The sequence below is a fragment of the Engystomops pustulosus genome, chromosome 2 (genome assembly GCF_040894005.1).
Source record: "Engystomops pustulosus chromosome 2, aEngPut4.maternal, whole genome shotgun sequence".
In the NCBI taxonomy this organism is placed as follows: domain Eukaryota; kingdom Metazoa; phylum Chordata; class Amphibia; order Anura; family Leptodactylidae; genus Engystomops; species Engystomops pustulosus.
This window is the reverse complement of record NC_092412.1, coordinates 19,947,922-19,967,053: the sequence shown is the minus strand read 5'-3', so window position 1 is coordinate 19,967,053 and position 19,132 is coordinate 19,947,922. Positions and strand designations below refer to the sequence as shown.

At 40.7% G+C, this 19,132-nt stretch overlaps 1 protein-coding gene across 1 annotated transcript in view; it reads right to left on the bottom strand.

Annotated features, from left to right (window-relative positions):
• Positions 1–639: 639 nt before the first annotated feature.
• The window catches only part of MOGAT2 (monoacylglycerol O-acyltransferase 2), a 47,484-nt gene continuing 28,991 nt past the window's right edge, over positions 640–19,132 (bottom strand). The window contains exons 3-6 of the mRNA XM_072133909.1: positions 16,372–16,576; positions 15,979–16,153; positions 14,379–14,578; positions 640–997 (exon numbers count right to left, since the gene is read on the bottom strand). Coding sequence (XP_071990010.1) covers positions 843–997; positions 14,379–14,578; positions 15,979–16,153; positions 16,372–16,576 — 735 coding nt within the window. The 3' untranslated portion in view covers positions 640–842. The remainder of the gene's footprint in view (positions 998–14,378; positions 14,579–15,978; positions 16,154–16,371; positions 16,577–19,132) is intronic.

Sequence of the window (19,132 nt, the reverse complement as noted above, 5' to 3'; positions counted from 1 at the left end):
CTTGCAGGCTAATTTGCAAATACACAAAAATATGATTATCTTTTCGTCTTATGTTTCGGCTTCAGAGATGCCATTTAACCCTTGAAGTTCTGTTAAGAAAGACATTCGGTAAAACTAAAGGGGGACCCGGGCCTGGAAAAGGGGACACCGTAGTATGGCCACGGCTCCCATTTTCTGACATGTTTTATATGATCCCATTAAATAATTTCAGGATAATCTTCTGGCCTGATACACGGAGTAATGGCGCCTGCTGTGGTGCATTGTGGGTATTAGTGCGTAGCTGCTTTAAATAGGCTTAATCACCTCCAGCACAGAACACAGCAGGGTTTTGTTATAGGATTATAATGCGGCTCATTGAATAATATCCTATAGTAACGAAACCTCAGCTCAAGTCAGATAAGGACGTAATAACTGAGCATTTACTATATACCCTCCCGTCATAGATAAACAAACAAAAATTTTTACTAAACAGCGCCACCTCTGACTACAGGACGCCTGTGGTATTGCAGCCTCCTCTTACTGTAATGGAAGTGCAGATGCAACTACGAGGTGACAAATCAATCAAAATCGTATAAAAGTAAAGTAAAAGAAAAAAAAAGCTGAAAAAAAATACTTAAAAATATTTTTTTTATTTTTTTTATAAAAGATATCTGGTCCGAAAAAAAAAAATCTACAGAGAACTATTCCAAATATTTTAAGAAGATTCTCATTGTTATGTTCATTGTGGAGAGTTCGGTGTTAATTAATAGATGTTTCAGTAATGAGTTTTGATCACGAATGAGACGATTAGAATTAACGAGCAGCAACAATGTATCAGCGCGAATCACAACGTCCACACGTCGTCAGATGAAGGTCAGGTGTCTGTCGGCCGGAACGTTGTAGCGAGTCTTGTGTTCCTCGAAGAGATCCGAGAGTTTTTCCATGTAGAGTTTGTGCAGGAGATCAACTTCTTCGTTAGATGGGTTCGGATTTTCGGCTACTGGGATTGGCTTCCCAACTGCATAGACAAAGAAATGTATATATTATATACAGGAGACCCCCAGGTTATACCAGCTGTACATATATCATTATATACAGGAGATCCCCAGGTTATACCAGCTGTACATATATCATTATATACAGGAGATCCCCAGGTTATACCGGCTGTACATATATCATTATATACAGGATATCCCCAGGTTATACCAGCTGTACATATATCATTATATACAGGAGATCCCCAGGTTATACCAGCTGTACATATATCATTATATACAGGAGATCCCCAGGTTATACCAGCTGTACATATATCATTATATACAGGATATACCCAGGTTATACCAGCTGTACATATATCATTATATACAGGAGATCCCCAGGTTATACCAGCTGTACATATATCATTATATACAGGAGATCCCCAGGTTATACCGGCTGTACAAATATCATTATATACAGGAGATCCCCAGGTTATACCAGCTGTACATATATCATTATATACAGGAGATCCCCAGGTTATACCAGCTGTACATATATCATTATATACAGGAGATCCCCGGGTTATACCGGCTGTACATATATCATTATATACAGGAGATCACCAGGTTATACCAGCTGTACATATATCATTATATACAGGAGATCCCCAGGTTATACCAGCTGTACATATATCATTATATACAGGGGATCCCCAGGTTATACCGGCTGTACATATATCATTATATACAGGAGATCCCCAGGTTATACCAGCTGTACATATATCACTATATACAGGAGATCCCCAGGTTATACCGGCTGTACATATATCATTATATACAGGAGATCCCCAGGTTATACCAGCTGTACATATATCATTATATACAGGAGATCCCCAGGTTATACCAGCTGTACATATATCATTATATACAGGAGATCCCCAGGTTATACCAGCTGTACATATATCATTATATACAGGAGATCCCCAGGTTATACCGGCTGTACATATATCATTATATACAGGAGATGCCCAGATTATACCAGCTGTACATATATCATTATATACAGGAGACCCCCAGGTTATACCGGCTGTACATATATTATTATATACAGGAGATCCCCAGGTTATACCGGCTGTACATATATCATTATATACAGGAGATCACCAGGTTATACCAGCTGTACATATATCATTATATACAGGAGATCCCCAGGTTATACCAGCTGTACATATATCATTATATACAGGAGATCCCCAGGTTATACCAGCTGTACATATATCATTATATACAGGAGATCCCCAGGTTATACCAGCTGTACATATATCACTATATACAGGAGATCCCCAGGTTATACCAGCTGTACATATATCATTATATACAGGAGATCCCCAGGTTATACCAGCTGTACATATATCATTATATACAGGAGATCCCCAGGTTATACCGGCTGTACATATATCACTATCTACAGGAGATCCCAGATTATACCGGCTGTACATATATTATTATATACAGGAGATCCCCAGGTTATACCAGCTGTACATATATCATTATATACAGGAGATCCCCAGGTTATACCAGCTGTATATATATCATTATATACAGGAGATCCCCAGGTTATACCGGCTGTACATATATCACTATATACAGGAGATCCCCAGGTTATACCGGCTGTACATATATCATTATATACAGGAGAGCCCCAGGTTATACCGGCTGTACATATATCATTATATACAGGAGGTCCCCAGGTTATACCGACTGTACATATATCATTATATACAGGAGATCCCCAGGTTATACCGGCTGTACATATATCATTATATACAGGAGATGCCCAGGTTATACCAGCTGTACATATATCATTATATACAGGAGATGCCCAGGTTATACCAGCTGTACATATATCATTATATACAGGAGATCCCCAGGTTATACCAGCTGTACATATATCATTATATACAGGAGATCCCCAGGTTATACCGGCTGTACATATATCACTATATACAGGAGATCCCCAGGTTATACCAGCTGTACATATATCATTATATACAGGAGATCCCCAGGTTATACCAGCTGTACATATATCATTATATACAGGAGATCCCCAGGTTATACCGGCTGTGCATATATCATTATATACAGGAGATCCCCAGGTTATATCGGCTGTACGTATATCATTATATACAGGAGATCCCCAGGTTATACCGGCTGTACGTATATCATTATATACAGGAGATCCCCAGGTTATACCGGCTGTACATATATCATTATATACAGGAGATCCCCAGGTTATACCGGCTGTACGTATATCATTATATACAGGAGATCCCCAGGTTATACCGGCTGTACATATATCATTATATACAGGAGATCCCCAGGTTATACCAGCTGTACATATATCATTATATACAGGAGATCCCCAGGTTATACCGGCTGTACGTATATCATTATATACAGGAGATCCCCAGGTTATACCGGCTGTACGTATATCATTATATACAGGAGATCCCCAGGTTATACCGGCTGTACATATATCATTATATACAGGAGATCCCCAGGTTATACCGGCTGTACATATATCATTATATACAGGAGATCCCCAGGTTATACTGGCTGTACATATATCACTATATACAGGAGATCCCCAGGTTATACCAGCTGTACATATATCATTATATACAGGAGATCCCCAGGTTATACCAGCTGTACATATATCATTATATACAGGAGATCCCCAGGTTATACCGGCTGTTCATATATCATTATATACAGGAGATCCCCAGGCTATACCGGCTGTACATGTATCATTATATACAGGAGATCCCCAGGTTATACCGGCTGTACATATATCATTATATACAGGAGATCCCCAGGTTATACCGGCTGTACATATATCATTATATACAGGAGATCCCCAGGTTATACCGGCTGTACATATATCATTACATACAGGAGATCCCCAGGTTATACCAGCTGTACATATATCATTACATACAGGATATGCCCAGGTTATACCGGCTGTACATATATCACTATATACAGGAGATCCCCAGGTTATACCGGCTGTACATGTATCATTATATACAGGAGATCCCCAGGTTATACCGGCTGTACATATATCATTATATACAGGAGATCCCCAGGTTATACCAGCTGTACATATATCATTATATACAGGAGATCCCCAGATTATACCGGCTGTACATATATCATTATATACAGGAGATCCCCAGGTTATACCAGCTGTACATATATCATTATATACAGGAGATCCCCAGGTTATACCAGCTGTACATATATCATTATATACAGGAGATCCCCAGGTTATACCAGCTGTACATATATCATTATATACAGGAGATCCCCAGGTTATACCAGCTGTACATATATCATTATATACAGGAGATCCCCAGGTTATACCGGCTGTACATATATCATTATATACAGGAGATCCCCAGGTTATACCGGCTGTACATATATCATTATATACAGGAGATCCCCAGGTTATACCGGCTGTACATATATCATTATATACAGGAGATCCCCAGGTTATACCGGCTGTACATATATCATTATATACAGGAGATCCCCAGGTTATACCGGCTGTACATATATCATTATATACAGGAGATCCCCAGGTTATACCGGCTGTACATATATCACTATATACAGGAGATCCCCAGGTTATACCGGCTGTACATATATCATTATATACAGGAGATCCCCAGGTTATACCGGCTGTACATATATCATTATATACAGGAGATGCCCAGGTTATACCAGCTGTACATATATCATTATATACAGGAGATCCCCAGGTTATACCAGCTGTACATATATCATTTTATACAGGAGATCCCCAGGTTATACCAGCTGTACATATATCATTATATACAGGAGATCCCCAGGTTATACCAGCTGTACATATATCATTATATACAGGAGATCCCCAGGTTATACCAGCTGTACATATATCATTATATACAGGAGATCCCCAGGTTATACCGGCTGTACATATATCATTATATACAGGAGATCCCCAGGTTATACCGGCTGTACATATATCATTATATACAGGAGATCCCCAGGTTATACCGGCTGTACATATATCATTACATACAGGAGATCCCCAGGTTATACCAGCTGTACATATATCATTACATACAGGATATGCCCAGGTTATACCGGCTGTACATATATCACTTTATACAGGAGATCCCCAGGTTATACCGGCTGTACATGTATCATTATATACAGGAGATCCCCAGGTTATACCGGCTGTACATATATCATTATATACAGGAGATCCCCAGGTTATACCAGCTGTACATATATCATTATATACAGGAGATCCCCAGATTATACCAGCTGTACATATATCATTATATACAGGAGATCCCCAGGTTATACCAGCTGTACATATATCATTATATACAGGAGATCCCCAGGTTATACCAGCTGTACATATATCATTATATACAGGAGATCCCCAGGTTATACCAGCTGTACATATATCATTATATACAGGAGATCCCCAGGTTATACCAGCTGTACATATATCATTATATACAGGAGATCCCCAGGTTATACCAGCTGTACATATATCATTATATACAGGAGATCCCCAGGTTATACCGGCTGTACATATATCATTATATACAGGAGATCCCCAGGTTATACCGGCTGTACATATATCATTATATACAGGAGATCCCCAGGTTATACCGGCTGTACATATATCATTATATACAGGAGATCCCCAGGTTATACCGGCTGTACATATATCATTATATACAGGAGATCCCCAGGTTATACCGGCTGTACATATATCACTATATACAGGAGATCCCCAGGTTATACCGGCTGTACATATATCATTATATACAGGAGATCCCCAGGTTATACCGGCTGTACATATATCATTATATACAGGAGATGCCCAGGTTATACCAGCTGTACATATATCATTATATACAGGAGATCCCCAGGTTATACCAGCTGTACATATATCATTATATACAGGAGATGCCCAGGTTATACCAGCTGTACATATATCATTATATACAGGAGATCCCCAGGTTATACCAGCTGTACATATATCATTTTATACAGGAGATCCCCAGGTTATACCAGCTGTACATATATCATTATATACAGGAGATCCCCAGGTTATACCAGCTGTACATATATCATTATATACAGGAGATCCCCAGGTTATACCAGCTGTACATATATCATTATATACAGGAGATCCCCAGGTTATACCGGCTGTACATATATCATTATATACAGGAGACCCCCAGGTTATACCGGCTGTACATACATCATTATATACAGGAGATCCCCAGGTTATACCGGCTGTACATATATCATTATATACAGGAGATCCCCAGGTTATACCGGCTGTACATATATCATTATATACAGGAGATCCCCAGGTTATACCAGCTGTACATATATCATTATATACAGGAGATCCCCAGGTTATACCAGCTGTACATATATCATTATATACAGGAGATCCCCAGGTTATACCAGCTGTACATATATCATTATATACAGGAGATCCCCAGGTTATACCAGCTGTACATATATCATTATATACAGGAGATCCCCAGTTTATACCAGCTGTACATATATCATTATATACAGGAGATCCCCAGGTTATACCAGCTGTACATATATCATTATATACAGGAGATCCCCAGGCTATACCAGCTGTACATATATCATTATATACAGGAGATCCCCAGGTTATACCAGCTGTACATATATCATTATATACAGGAGATCCCCAGGTTATACCAGCTGTACATATATCACTATATACAGGAGATCCCCAGGTTATACCAGCTGTATATATATCATTATATACAGGAGATCCCCAGGTTATACCGGCTGTACATATATCACTATCTACAGGAGATCCCAGATTATACCGGCTGTACATATATTATTATATACAGGAGATCCCCAGGTTATACCAGCTGTACATATATCATTATATACAGGAGATCCCCAGGTTATACCAGCTGTATATATATCATTATATACAGGAGATCCCCAGGTTATACCGGCTGTACATATATCACTATATACAGGAGATCCCCAGGTTATACCGGCTGTACATATATCATTATATACAGGAGAGCCCCAGGTTATACCGGCTGTACATATATCATTATATACAGGAGGTCCCCAGGTTATACCGGCTGTACATACATCATTATATACAGGAGATCCCCAGGTTATACCGGCTGTACATACATCATTATATACAGGAGATCCCCAGGTTATGCCAGCTGTACATATATCATTATATACAGGAGATCCCCAGGTTATACCAGCTGTACATATATCATTATATACAGGAGATCCCCAGGTTATACCAGCTGTACATATATCATTATATACAGGAGATCCCCAGGTTATACCAGCTGTACATATATCATTATATACAGGAGATCCCCAGGTTATACCAGCTGTACATATATCATTATATACAGGAGATCCCCAGGTTATACCAACTGTACATATATCATTATATACAGGAGATCCCCAGGTTATACCGGCTGTACATATATCATTATATACAGGAGATCCCCAGGTTATACCGGCTGTACATATATCATTATATACAGGAGATCCCCAGGTTATACCGGCTGTACATATATCATTATATACAGGAGATCCCCAGGTTATACCGGCTGTACATATATCATTATATACAGGAGATCCCCAGGTTATACCAGCTGTACATATATCATTATATACAGGAGATCCCCAGGTTATACCGGCTGTACATATATCATTATATACAGGAGATCCCCAGGTTATACCAGCTGTACATATATAATTATATACAGGAGATCCCCAGGTTATACCGGCTGTACATATATCATTATATACAGGAGATCCCCAGGCTATACCAGCTGTACATATATCATTATATACAGGAGATCCCCAGGTTATACCGGCTGTACATATATCATTATATACAGGAGATCCCCAGGTTATACCAGCTAGCTCCATATGACTATATACAGGGGTTGGAACATGCAGTATTTTTGTGTTGTTATAATGTGTCAGGGCTGACGCCTATGGAAACCTGTGTATAATGGGTGGCGCCTCTATATTAGGAGATGCCGGGTGACAGCTGTTCTACCAATGAGGTGTTAATAATGAGCCATATGTCAGGAGAGAGGAGTCACATGACTGCGGATACAGGACTGGACCTGATATTACGATACGTCCCGGACATGACAGGGGGATTGATCACCGGAATATTCCTCCAGGACGAATGCGACAAACAAACGCGTCACCGCACATCGTGTCCTGCAGGTCATGTGACCACTGGGGGTATTAATAGCCTCACATTATAGTCCTAATGTCCACTCACACTCATCATCCAGAGAGAGGAGGGAACCTGTCATCACCAGAGCTCATCCCTAATACTGCAATATTATATTATTATGTGCCGCTATAACCTGGGGATCTCCTGTATATAATGTTATATGTACAGCTGGTATAACCTGGGGATCTCCTGTATATAATGATATATGTACAGCCGCTATAACCTGGGAATCTCCTGTATATAATGATATATGAACAGCCGGTTTAACCTGGGGATCTCCTGTATATAATGATATATGTACAGCTGGTATAACCTGGGAATCTCCTGTATATAATGATATATGAACAGCCGGTATAACCTGGGGATCTCCTGTATATAATGATATATGTACAGCCTGTATAACCTGGGGATCTCCTGTATATAATGATATATGTACAGCCGGTATAACCTGGGGATCTCCTGTATATAATGATATATGTACAGCCGGTATAACCTGGGGATCTCCTGTATATAATGATATATGTACAGCTGGTATAACCTGGGGATCTCCTGTATATAATGATATATGTACAGCCGGTATAACCTGGGGATCTCCTGTATATAATGATATATGTACAGCCGGTATAACCTGGAGATCTCCTGTATATAATGATATATGTACAGCCGGTATAACCTGGGGATCTCCTGTATATAATGTTATATGTACAGCTGGTATAACCTGGGGATCTCCTGTATATAATGATATATGTACAGCCGCTATAACCTGGGGATCTCCTGTATATAATGATATATGTACAGCCGGTATAACCTGGGGATCTCCTGTATATAATGATATATGTACAGCCGGTATAACCTGGGGATCTCCTGTATATAATGATATATGTACAGCTGGTATAACCTGGGGACCTCCTGTATATAATGATATATGTACAGCCGGTATAACCTGGGGATCTCCTGTATATAATGATATATGTACAGCTGGTATAACCTGGGGATCTTCTGTATATAATGATATATGTACAGCCGGTATAACCTGGGGATCTCCTGTATATAATGATATATGTACAGCCGGTATAACCTGGGGATCTCCTGTATATAATGATATATGTACAGCTGGTATAACCTGGGGATCTCCTGTATATAATGATATATGTACAGCTGGTATAACCTGGGGATCTCCTGTATATAATGATATATGTACAGCCGGTATAACCTGGGGATCTCCTGTATATAATGATATATGTACAGCTGGTATAACCTGGGGATCTCCTGTATATAATGATATATGTACAGCCGCTATAACCTGGGGATCTCCTGTATATAATGATATATGTACAGCTGGTATAACCTGGGGATCTCCTGTATATAATGATATATGTACAGCCGGTATAACCTGAGGATCTCCTGTATATAATGATATATGTACAGCTGGTATAACCTGGGGATCTCCTGTATATAATGATATATGTACAGCCGGTATAACCTGGGGATCTCCTGTATATAATGATATATGTACAGCCGGTATAACCTGGGGATCTCCTGTATATAATGATATATGTACAGCCGGTATAACCTGGGGATCTCCTCTATATAATGATTTATGTACAGCCGGTATAACCTGGGGATCTCCTGTATATAATGATATATGTACAGCTGGTATAACCTGGGGATCTCCTGTATATAATGATAAATGTACAGCCGGTATAACCTGGGGATCTCCTGTATATAATGATATATGTACAGCCGGTATAACCTGGGGATCTCCTGTATATAATGATATATGTACAGCCGGTATAACCTGGGGATCTCCTGTAAATAATGATATATGTACAGCCGGTATAACCTGGGGATCTCCTGTATATAATGATATATGTACAGCCGGTATAACCTGGGGATCTCCTGTATATAATGATATATGTACAGCCGGTATAACCTGGGGATCTCCTGTATATAATGATATATGTACAGCCGGTATAACCTGGGGATCTCCTGTATATAATGATATAGGTACAGCCGGTATAACCTGGTGATCTCCTGTATATAATGATATATGTACAGCCGGTATAACCTGGGGATCTCCTGTATATAATGATATATGTACGGCTGCTATAACCTGGGGATCTCCTATATATAATGATATATGTACAGCTGGTATAACCTGGGGATCTCCTGTATATAATGATATATGTACGGCTACTATAACCTGGGGATCTCCTATATATAATGATATATGTACAGCCGGTATAACCTGGGGATCTCCAGTAGATAATGATATATGTACAGCCGGTATAACCTGGGGATCTCCTGTATATAATGATATATGTACAGCTGGTATAACCTGGGGATCTCCTGTATATAATGATATATGTACAGCTGGTATAACCTGGGAATCTCCTGTATATAATGATATATGTACAGCTGGTATAACCTGGGTATGTCCTGTATATAATGATATATGTACAGCTGGTATAACCTGGGGATCTCCTGTATATAGTGATTTATGTACAGCCGGTATAACCTGGGGATCTCCTGTATATAATGATATATGTAGAGCTGGTATAATCTGGGGATCTCCTGTATATCATGATATATGTACAGCTGGTATAACCTGGGGATCTCCTGTATATAATGATATATGTACAGCCGGTATAACCTGGGGATCTCCTGTATATAATGATATATGTACAGCCGGTATAACCTGGGGATCTCCTGTATATAATGATATATGTACAGCCGGTATAACCTGGGGATCTCCTGTATATAATGATATATGTACTGCCAGTATAACCTGGGGATCTCCTGTATATAACGATATATGTACAGCCAGTATAACCTGGGGATCTCCTGTATATAATGATATATGTACAGCCGGTATAACCTGGGGATCTCCTGTATATAATGATATATGTACAGCCGGTATAACCTGGGGATCTCCTGTATATAATGATATATGTACAGCCGGTATAACCTGGGGATCTCCTGTATATAATGATATATGTACAGCTGGTATAACCTGGGGATCTCCTGTATATAATGATATGTGTACAGCCGGTATAACCTGGGGATCTCCTGTATATAATGATATATGTACAGCTGGTATAACCTGGGGATCTCCTGTATATAATGATATGTGTACAGCCGGTATAACCTGGGGATCTCCTGTATATAATGATATATGTACAGCCGGTATAACCTGGGGATCTCCTGTATATAATGATATATGTACAGCCGGTATAACCTGGGGATCTCCTGTATATAATGATATATGTACAGCTGGTATAACCTGGGGATCTCCTGTATATAATGATATATGTACAGCCGGTATAACCTGGGGATCTTCTGTATATAATGATATATACAGGAGATCCCCAGGTTATACCAGCTGTACATATATCATTATATACAGGAGATCCCCAGGTTATACCAGCTGTACATATAATGATATATGTACAGCTGGTATAACCTGGGGATCTGCTGTATATAATGATATATGTACAGCCGCTATAACCTGGGGATCTCATGTATATAATGATATATGTACAGCCGCTGTAACCTGGGGATCTCCTGTATATAATGATATATGTACAGCTGGTATAACCTGGGGATCTCCTGTATATAATGATATATGTACAGCTGGTATAACCTGGGGATCTCCTATATATAATGATACTGTATATGTATAGCTGGTATAACCTGGGGATCTCCTGTATATAATGATATATGTACAGCTGGTATAACCTGGGGATCTCCTGTATATAATGATATATGTACAGCTGGTATAACCTGGGGATCTCCTGTATATAGTGATATATGTACAGCTGGTATAACCTGGGGATCTCCTGTATATTATGATATATGTACAGCTGGTATAACCTGGGGATCTCCTGTATATAATTATATAAGTACAGCCGGTATAACCTGGGGATCTCCTGTATATAATGATATATGTACAGCTGGTATAACCTGGGGATCTCCTGTATATAGTGATATATGTACAGCTGGTATAACCTGGGGATCTCCTGTATATAATGATATATGTACAGCTGGTATAACCTGGGGATCTCCTGTATATAGTGATATATGTACAGCTGGTATAACCTGGGGATCTCCTGTATATAGTGATATATGTACAGCTGGTATAACCTGGGGATCTCCTGTATATAATGATATATGTTCAGCTGGTATAACCTGGGGATCTCCTGCATATAATGATATATGTACAGCCGGTATGACCTGGGGATCTCCTGTATATAATGATATATGTACAGCTGGTATAACCTGGGGATCTCCTGTATATAATGATATATGTACAGCCGGTATAACCTGGGGATCTCCTGTATATAATGATATATGTACAGCTGGTATAACCTGGGGATCTCCTGTATATAGTGATATATGTACAGCTGGTATAACCTGGGGATCTCCTGTATATAATGATATATGTACAGCTGGTATAACCTGGGGATCTCCTGTATATAGTGATATATGTACAGCTGGTATAACCTGGGGATCTCCTGTATATAGTGATATATGTACAGCTGGTATAACCTGGGGATCTCCTATATATAATGATACTGTATATGTATAGCTGGTATAACCTGGGGATCTCCTGTATATAATGATATATGTACAGCTGGTATAACCTGGGGATCTCCTGTATATAATGATATATGTACAGCTGGTATAACCTGGGGATCTCCTGTATATAGTGATATATGTACAGCTGGTATAACCTGGGGATCTCCTGTATATTATGATATATGTACAGCTGGTATAACCTGGGGATCTCCTGTATATAATGATATAAGTACAGCCGGTATAACCTGGGGATCTCCTGTATATAATGATATATGTACAGCTGGTATAACCTGGGGATCTCCTGTATATAGTGATATATGTACAGCTGGTATAACCTGGGGATCTCCTGTATATAATGATATATGTACAGCTGGTATAACCTGGGGATCTCCTGTATATAGTGATATATGTACAGCTGGTATAACCTGGGGATCTCCTGTATATAGTGATATATGTACAGCTGGTATAACCTGGGGATCTCCTGTATATAATGATATATGTTCAGCTGGTATAACCTGGGGATCTCCTGCATATAATGATATATGTACAGCCGGTATGACCTGGGGATCTCCTGTATATAATGATATATGTACAGCTGGTATAACCTGGGGATCTCCTGTATATAATGATATATGTACAGCCGGTATAACCTGGGGATCTCCTGTATATAATGATATATGTACAGCTGGTATAACCTGGGGATCTCTTGTATATAGTGATATATGTACAGCTGGTATAACCTGGGGATCTCCTGTATATAATGATATATGTACAGCTGGTATAACCTGGGGATCTCCTGTATATAGTGATATATGTACAGCTGGTATAACCTGGGGATCTCCTGTATATAATGATATATGTACAGCTGGTATAACCTGGGGATCTCCTGTATATAGTGATATATGTACAGCTGGTATAACCTGGGGATCTCCTGTATATAATGATATATGTACAGCTGGTATAACCTGGGGATCTCCTGTATATAGTGATATATGTACAGCTGGTATAACCTGGGGATCTCCTGTATATAATGATATAAGTACAGCCGGTATAACCTGGGGATCTCCTGTATATAATGATATATGTACAGCCGGTATAACCTGGGGATCTCCTGTATATAATGATATATGTACAGCCGGTATAACCTGGGGATCTCCTGTATATAATGATATATGTACAGCCGGTATAACCTGGGGATCTCCTGTATATAATGATATATGTACAGCCGGTATAACCTGGGGATCTCCTGTATATAATGATATGTGTACAGCTGGTATAACCTGGGGATCTCCTGTATATAATGATATATGTACAGCTGGTATAACCTGGGGATCTCCTGTATATAATGATATATGTACAGCCGGTATAACCTGGGGATCTCCTGTATATAATGATATATGTACAGCCGGTATAACCTGGGGATCTCCTGTATATAATGATATATGTACAGCTGGTATAAGTTATACCTCTCCGGTCCTATTACTCACCTACTGTATTGATCGGCTTCCTATATGGGATGAGGCCAAAGCTGTACTGGAACACCCCCCGGGCGTGGAATAGGGGTAAGGCGACCCCCATAACTTTCTGCAGCTTCTCCTGCAATGATCTCAGTAATGATCCTTTCGGGTTTTCTACTTGGTCGAAGAGTTCGTTTTCCCCAAATGAGAAAATTGGAACGAGATGAGCCCTAGAAATACAGGAAGAGAGCGGATTTAATGATTGTTATAGATTATTATTATACACCTGATACTTCCCCGTGTTCCATCCTCCATTACACACTATATGACAGGATTTGGTACTGGAAACAATCAGTAAGCTTGTGGCTAGACACCTCCCTTGGCTATTCTTCTATATTGCATGGGAGTAATTTAATAAGGCTACGTGTTAATATAGAAGTAGTAATGACTACAAGCATAATCCTGCAGTGCGGATTAGCTGGCGTTAAATTCCCTTTGTGTGAACTGTGGCTTAGGTTTCTGCTGTTTTGTGATGGATAAAGCCACACCCATCCCCCAGCATCTCAGCCCTGTCCAGCAAGGGTTACTAGAGTGATGGATGGCTGATCCAGTCAGCTGCTGGAGGCGGCGTCCAGGATATCTCCTTTATATATCTGTCCAATTACACCTTGCTGGTCCTACTAGTCTCCTCATACCTTTCCCTATTGCTGATTTTAATTGCTTTGCTCTTCTGTGTATCCGACCTCTGCTACATTACTCAACCTCTGACTCTCTACCTCTGGTTTTGACCCGATTCTGTCCTGCTCCGCTTGTCTGTCTGTATTTGTTGTTTGTGTGTTCCAGCTTTCCCAGTCTCTGTTTTGTGTCATTAACTTGATGCATCACTGTGTCCTAGTGTGAACACTGGTCTAGCTCTGATTTCCTGTTTCCTGTCCGGAGCGGCATCCAGTAGCTGCCAGACGAAGTAAGTCTCCCCTGTCACCTTGTAAGGTTTTGTAGGGTCCTCTTAGCGGTTGCGCCCTTGTCATCCAGATAGCGCAACCACAACCAGATTTGGCGCTATTGTTCGACAGGTACATGACAGCACCACAAGGGGGCAGATTTACTTACCCGGTCCATTAGCGATCCAGCGGCGCGTTCTCTGCGGAGGATTCGGGTCCGGCTGGGATTCACTAAGGCAGTTCTTCCGCCGTCCACCAGGTGGCGCTGCTGCGCTGAAGTTCCCCGAGGCCCGCCGAAATGCACTCAAGCTCACCGGCCTATTCCTAGTGAAGGTAAGTGCAAGTCTCGCGACACTTTTTTTTTTTTAAATGCGACGGTTTTTCCCAATTCGTCAGGTTTTCATGTGGCCACGCCCCACGATTTCCGTCGCGTGTATGCCAGCGCTGATGCACCACAATCCGATCGCGTGCGCCAAAATCCCAGGGCAATTCAGGGAAAATCGGCGCAAATCAGAAATATTCAGGTAACACGTCAGGAAAACGCGAATCGTGCCCTTAGTAAATGACCCCCAATAGGTTCTGCATAAGACACTGAACAAGCAGGGAATGCTGGAAAATTTCAGATCTGAATCTTCAGAATTTTAGAATGCCGCCGCAAAAATTGAAGAATAATTGATAGATGAAATTACCCGTTTTCGATGGCGAGTCTAATAAATCCCTTCCTGTTTTTCAGTAACAGGGTAAAAGCACCGGGTCGTGCATCTAAGGATTCGGGGGCTCCGCCCACTGCGATGACTAAGGTAGTTCCACCTTTTTTCTGTCTCAGCAAATAAGCAGCGCTCTCCTTGTCAGATGGGATTAGCCCTGGAGTAGATGAATAAACCAGTAGTGAGTATTTTGCCATTTTAAGTCACATGACCCAACAGACCCCACCCCCGAGGAACATAACTGAAATTGATTTGAGATTTTTTACCTTTACTCTTTATTCAAATCACATAAAATTCTATAAAAAGTTTTTTTTCTTTTCAAATCCATGATATCTAGAATGTATGAATATGAACAATCTTTTTTGATGTACTTACCACCACTCATAATGTAATCCCTGAAAAATGGCGCCCGGAACCAAAGTGGTAACATCAGGAGATACGATGTAAGGCCGGGATACAGGTCAGGGAAGCCAGTGGCCTCAGTGCAGAAATTTGTAAAGGCCCCGGCAACAAGGACCCCATGTGGATGGAAACCAAAAATGTAATTCTTAGAGGGATCCAAATCTGCTGTTTTAATCAACTGCAAGACAAAATGTTACTTTTGTTTTATCAAAAATAGCTGCACTCACTATTCTGCTGCTGGTGCAGTCACTGTGCACATACATGACATTACTTATCCTGTACTGATCCTGAGTTACATCCTGTATTATACTCCAGAGCTGCACTCACTATTCTGCTAGTGCAGTCACTGTGTACATACAGGACATTACTTATCCTGTACTGATCCTGTGTTACATCCTGTATTATACTCCAGAGCTGCACTCACTATTCTGCTGGTGGTGCAGTCACTGTGTACATACATGACATTACTTATCCTGTACTGATCCTGAGTTACATCCTGTGTTATACTCCAGAGCTGCACTCACTATTCTGCTGCTGGTGCAGTCACTGTGTACATACATGACATTACTTATCCTGTACTGATCCTGAGTTACATCCTGTATTATACCCCAGAGCTGCACTCACTATTCTGCTGCTGGTGCAGTCACTGTGTACATACATGACATTACTTATACTGCACTTATCCCGAGTTACATCCTGTATTATACCCCAGAGCTGCACTCACTATTCTGCTGCTGGTGCAGTCACTGTGTACATACATGACATTACTTATCCTGTACTGATCCTGAGTTACATCATGTATTATACTCCAGAGCTGCACTCACTATTCTGCTGCTGGTGCAGTCACTGTGTACATACATGACATTACTTATCCTGTACTGATCCTGAGTTACATCCTGTATTATACCCCAGAGCTGCGCTCACTATTCTGCTGCTGGTGCAGTCACTGTACATACATGACATTACCTATCCTGTACTGATCCTGAGTTACATCCTGTATTATACCCCAGAGCTGCACTCACTATTCTGCTGCTGGTGCAGTCACTGTGTACATACATGACATTACTTATCCTGTACTGATCCTGAGTTACATCCTGTATTATACCCCAGAGCTGCACTCACCATTCTGCTGCTGGTGCAGTCACTGTGTACATACATGACATTACTTATCCTGTACTGATCCTGAGTTACATCCTGTATTATACTCCAGAGCTGCACTCACTATTCTGCTGCTGGTGCAGTCACTGTGTACATACATGACATTACTTATCTTGTACTGATCCTGAGTTACATCCTGTATTATACTCCAGGGCTGCACTCACTATTCTGCTGGTTACCTCTCCAGTTATGACAGTGTTACCCCCTCCATCTCCTCGGTGCTTTCACCATGAACTTTGGTTCCTCAGGGTCATAGTTCTGTTTGAGTGTTTGAAACCAGCTGAATCCAGGAAAATAAACACTTCTTGGCGTTACATCACACTCATATAATAAGTTACATATACAAAACAAAGGGAAATACAGAAAGGTGGGGGCTTGTATGGGAGTATTATTGCAGGAGTGAGGGGCGTCCCCCATAACAGCCAATCACATAGCAGCTTCTGCTGGTCTAATTGTAATTGATGTAAATTGGAAGATTTGGCTTTACTGTAACTATCAATTCCTCTGTTACTACCTTTATTATAATTACACAGAGACTCCATAATATCTATGGCGTCCCCATAACAGCTACAGTGCCCCTAGTAATAATAGATACAGTGCCCCCCATAACAGCTACAGTGCCCCTAGTAATAACAACTACAGTGCCCCCCATAACAGCTACAGTGCCCCTAGTAATAACAACTACAGTGCCCCCCATAACAGCTACAGTGCCCCTAGTAATAATAGATACAGTGCCCCCCATAACAGCTACAGTGCCCCTAGTAATAGATACAGTGCCCCCATAACAGCTACAGTGCCCCTAGTAATAATAGATACAGTGCCCCCCATAACAGCTACAGTGCCCCTAGTAATAACAACTACAGTGCCCCCCATAACAGCTACAGTGCCCCTAGTAATAACAACTACAGTGCCCCCCATAACAGCTACAGTGCCCCTAGTAATAATAGATACAGTGCCCCCCATAACAGCTACAGTGCCCCTAGTAATAGATACAGTGCCCCCATAACAGCTACAGTGCCCCTAGTAATAATAGATACAGTGCCCCCCATAACAGCTACAGTGCCCCTAGTAATAATAGATACAGTGCCCCCCATAACAGTTACAGTGCCCCTAGTAATAGATACAGTGCCCCCATAACAGCTACAGTGCCCAAAGTAATAATAGATACAGTGCCCCCCATAACAGCTACAGTGCCCCTAGTAATAATAGATACAGTGCCCCCCATAACAGCTACAGTGCCCCTAGCAATAATAGATACAGTGCCCCCCATAACAGCTACAGTGCCCAAAGTAATAATAGATACAGTGCCCACCATAACAGCTACAGTGCCCAAAGTAATAATAGATACAGTGCCCCCCATAACAGCTACAGTGCCCCTAGCAATAATAGATACAGTGCCCCCCATAATAACTATGTTGCCCCCCTTACAGCTACATTTCCCCCCATAACAACTACAATGCCCTCCATAATAGCTACAGTGCCCCCCAGGGACACTGACACTAATAATTACATTATAGTGGCATACAGTAACCTTATAGCAGAGCCATACAGAGCCATCATAATACTGCACTATGGG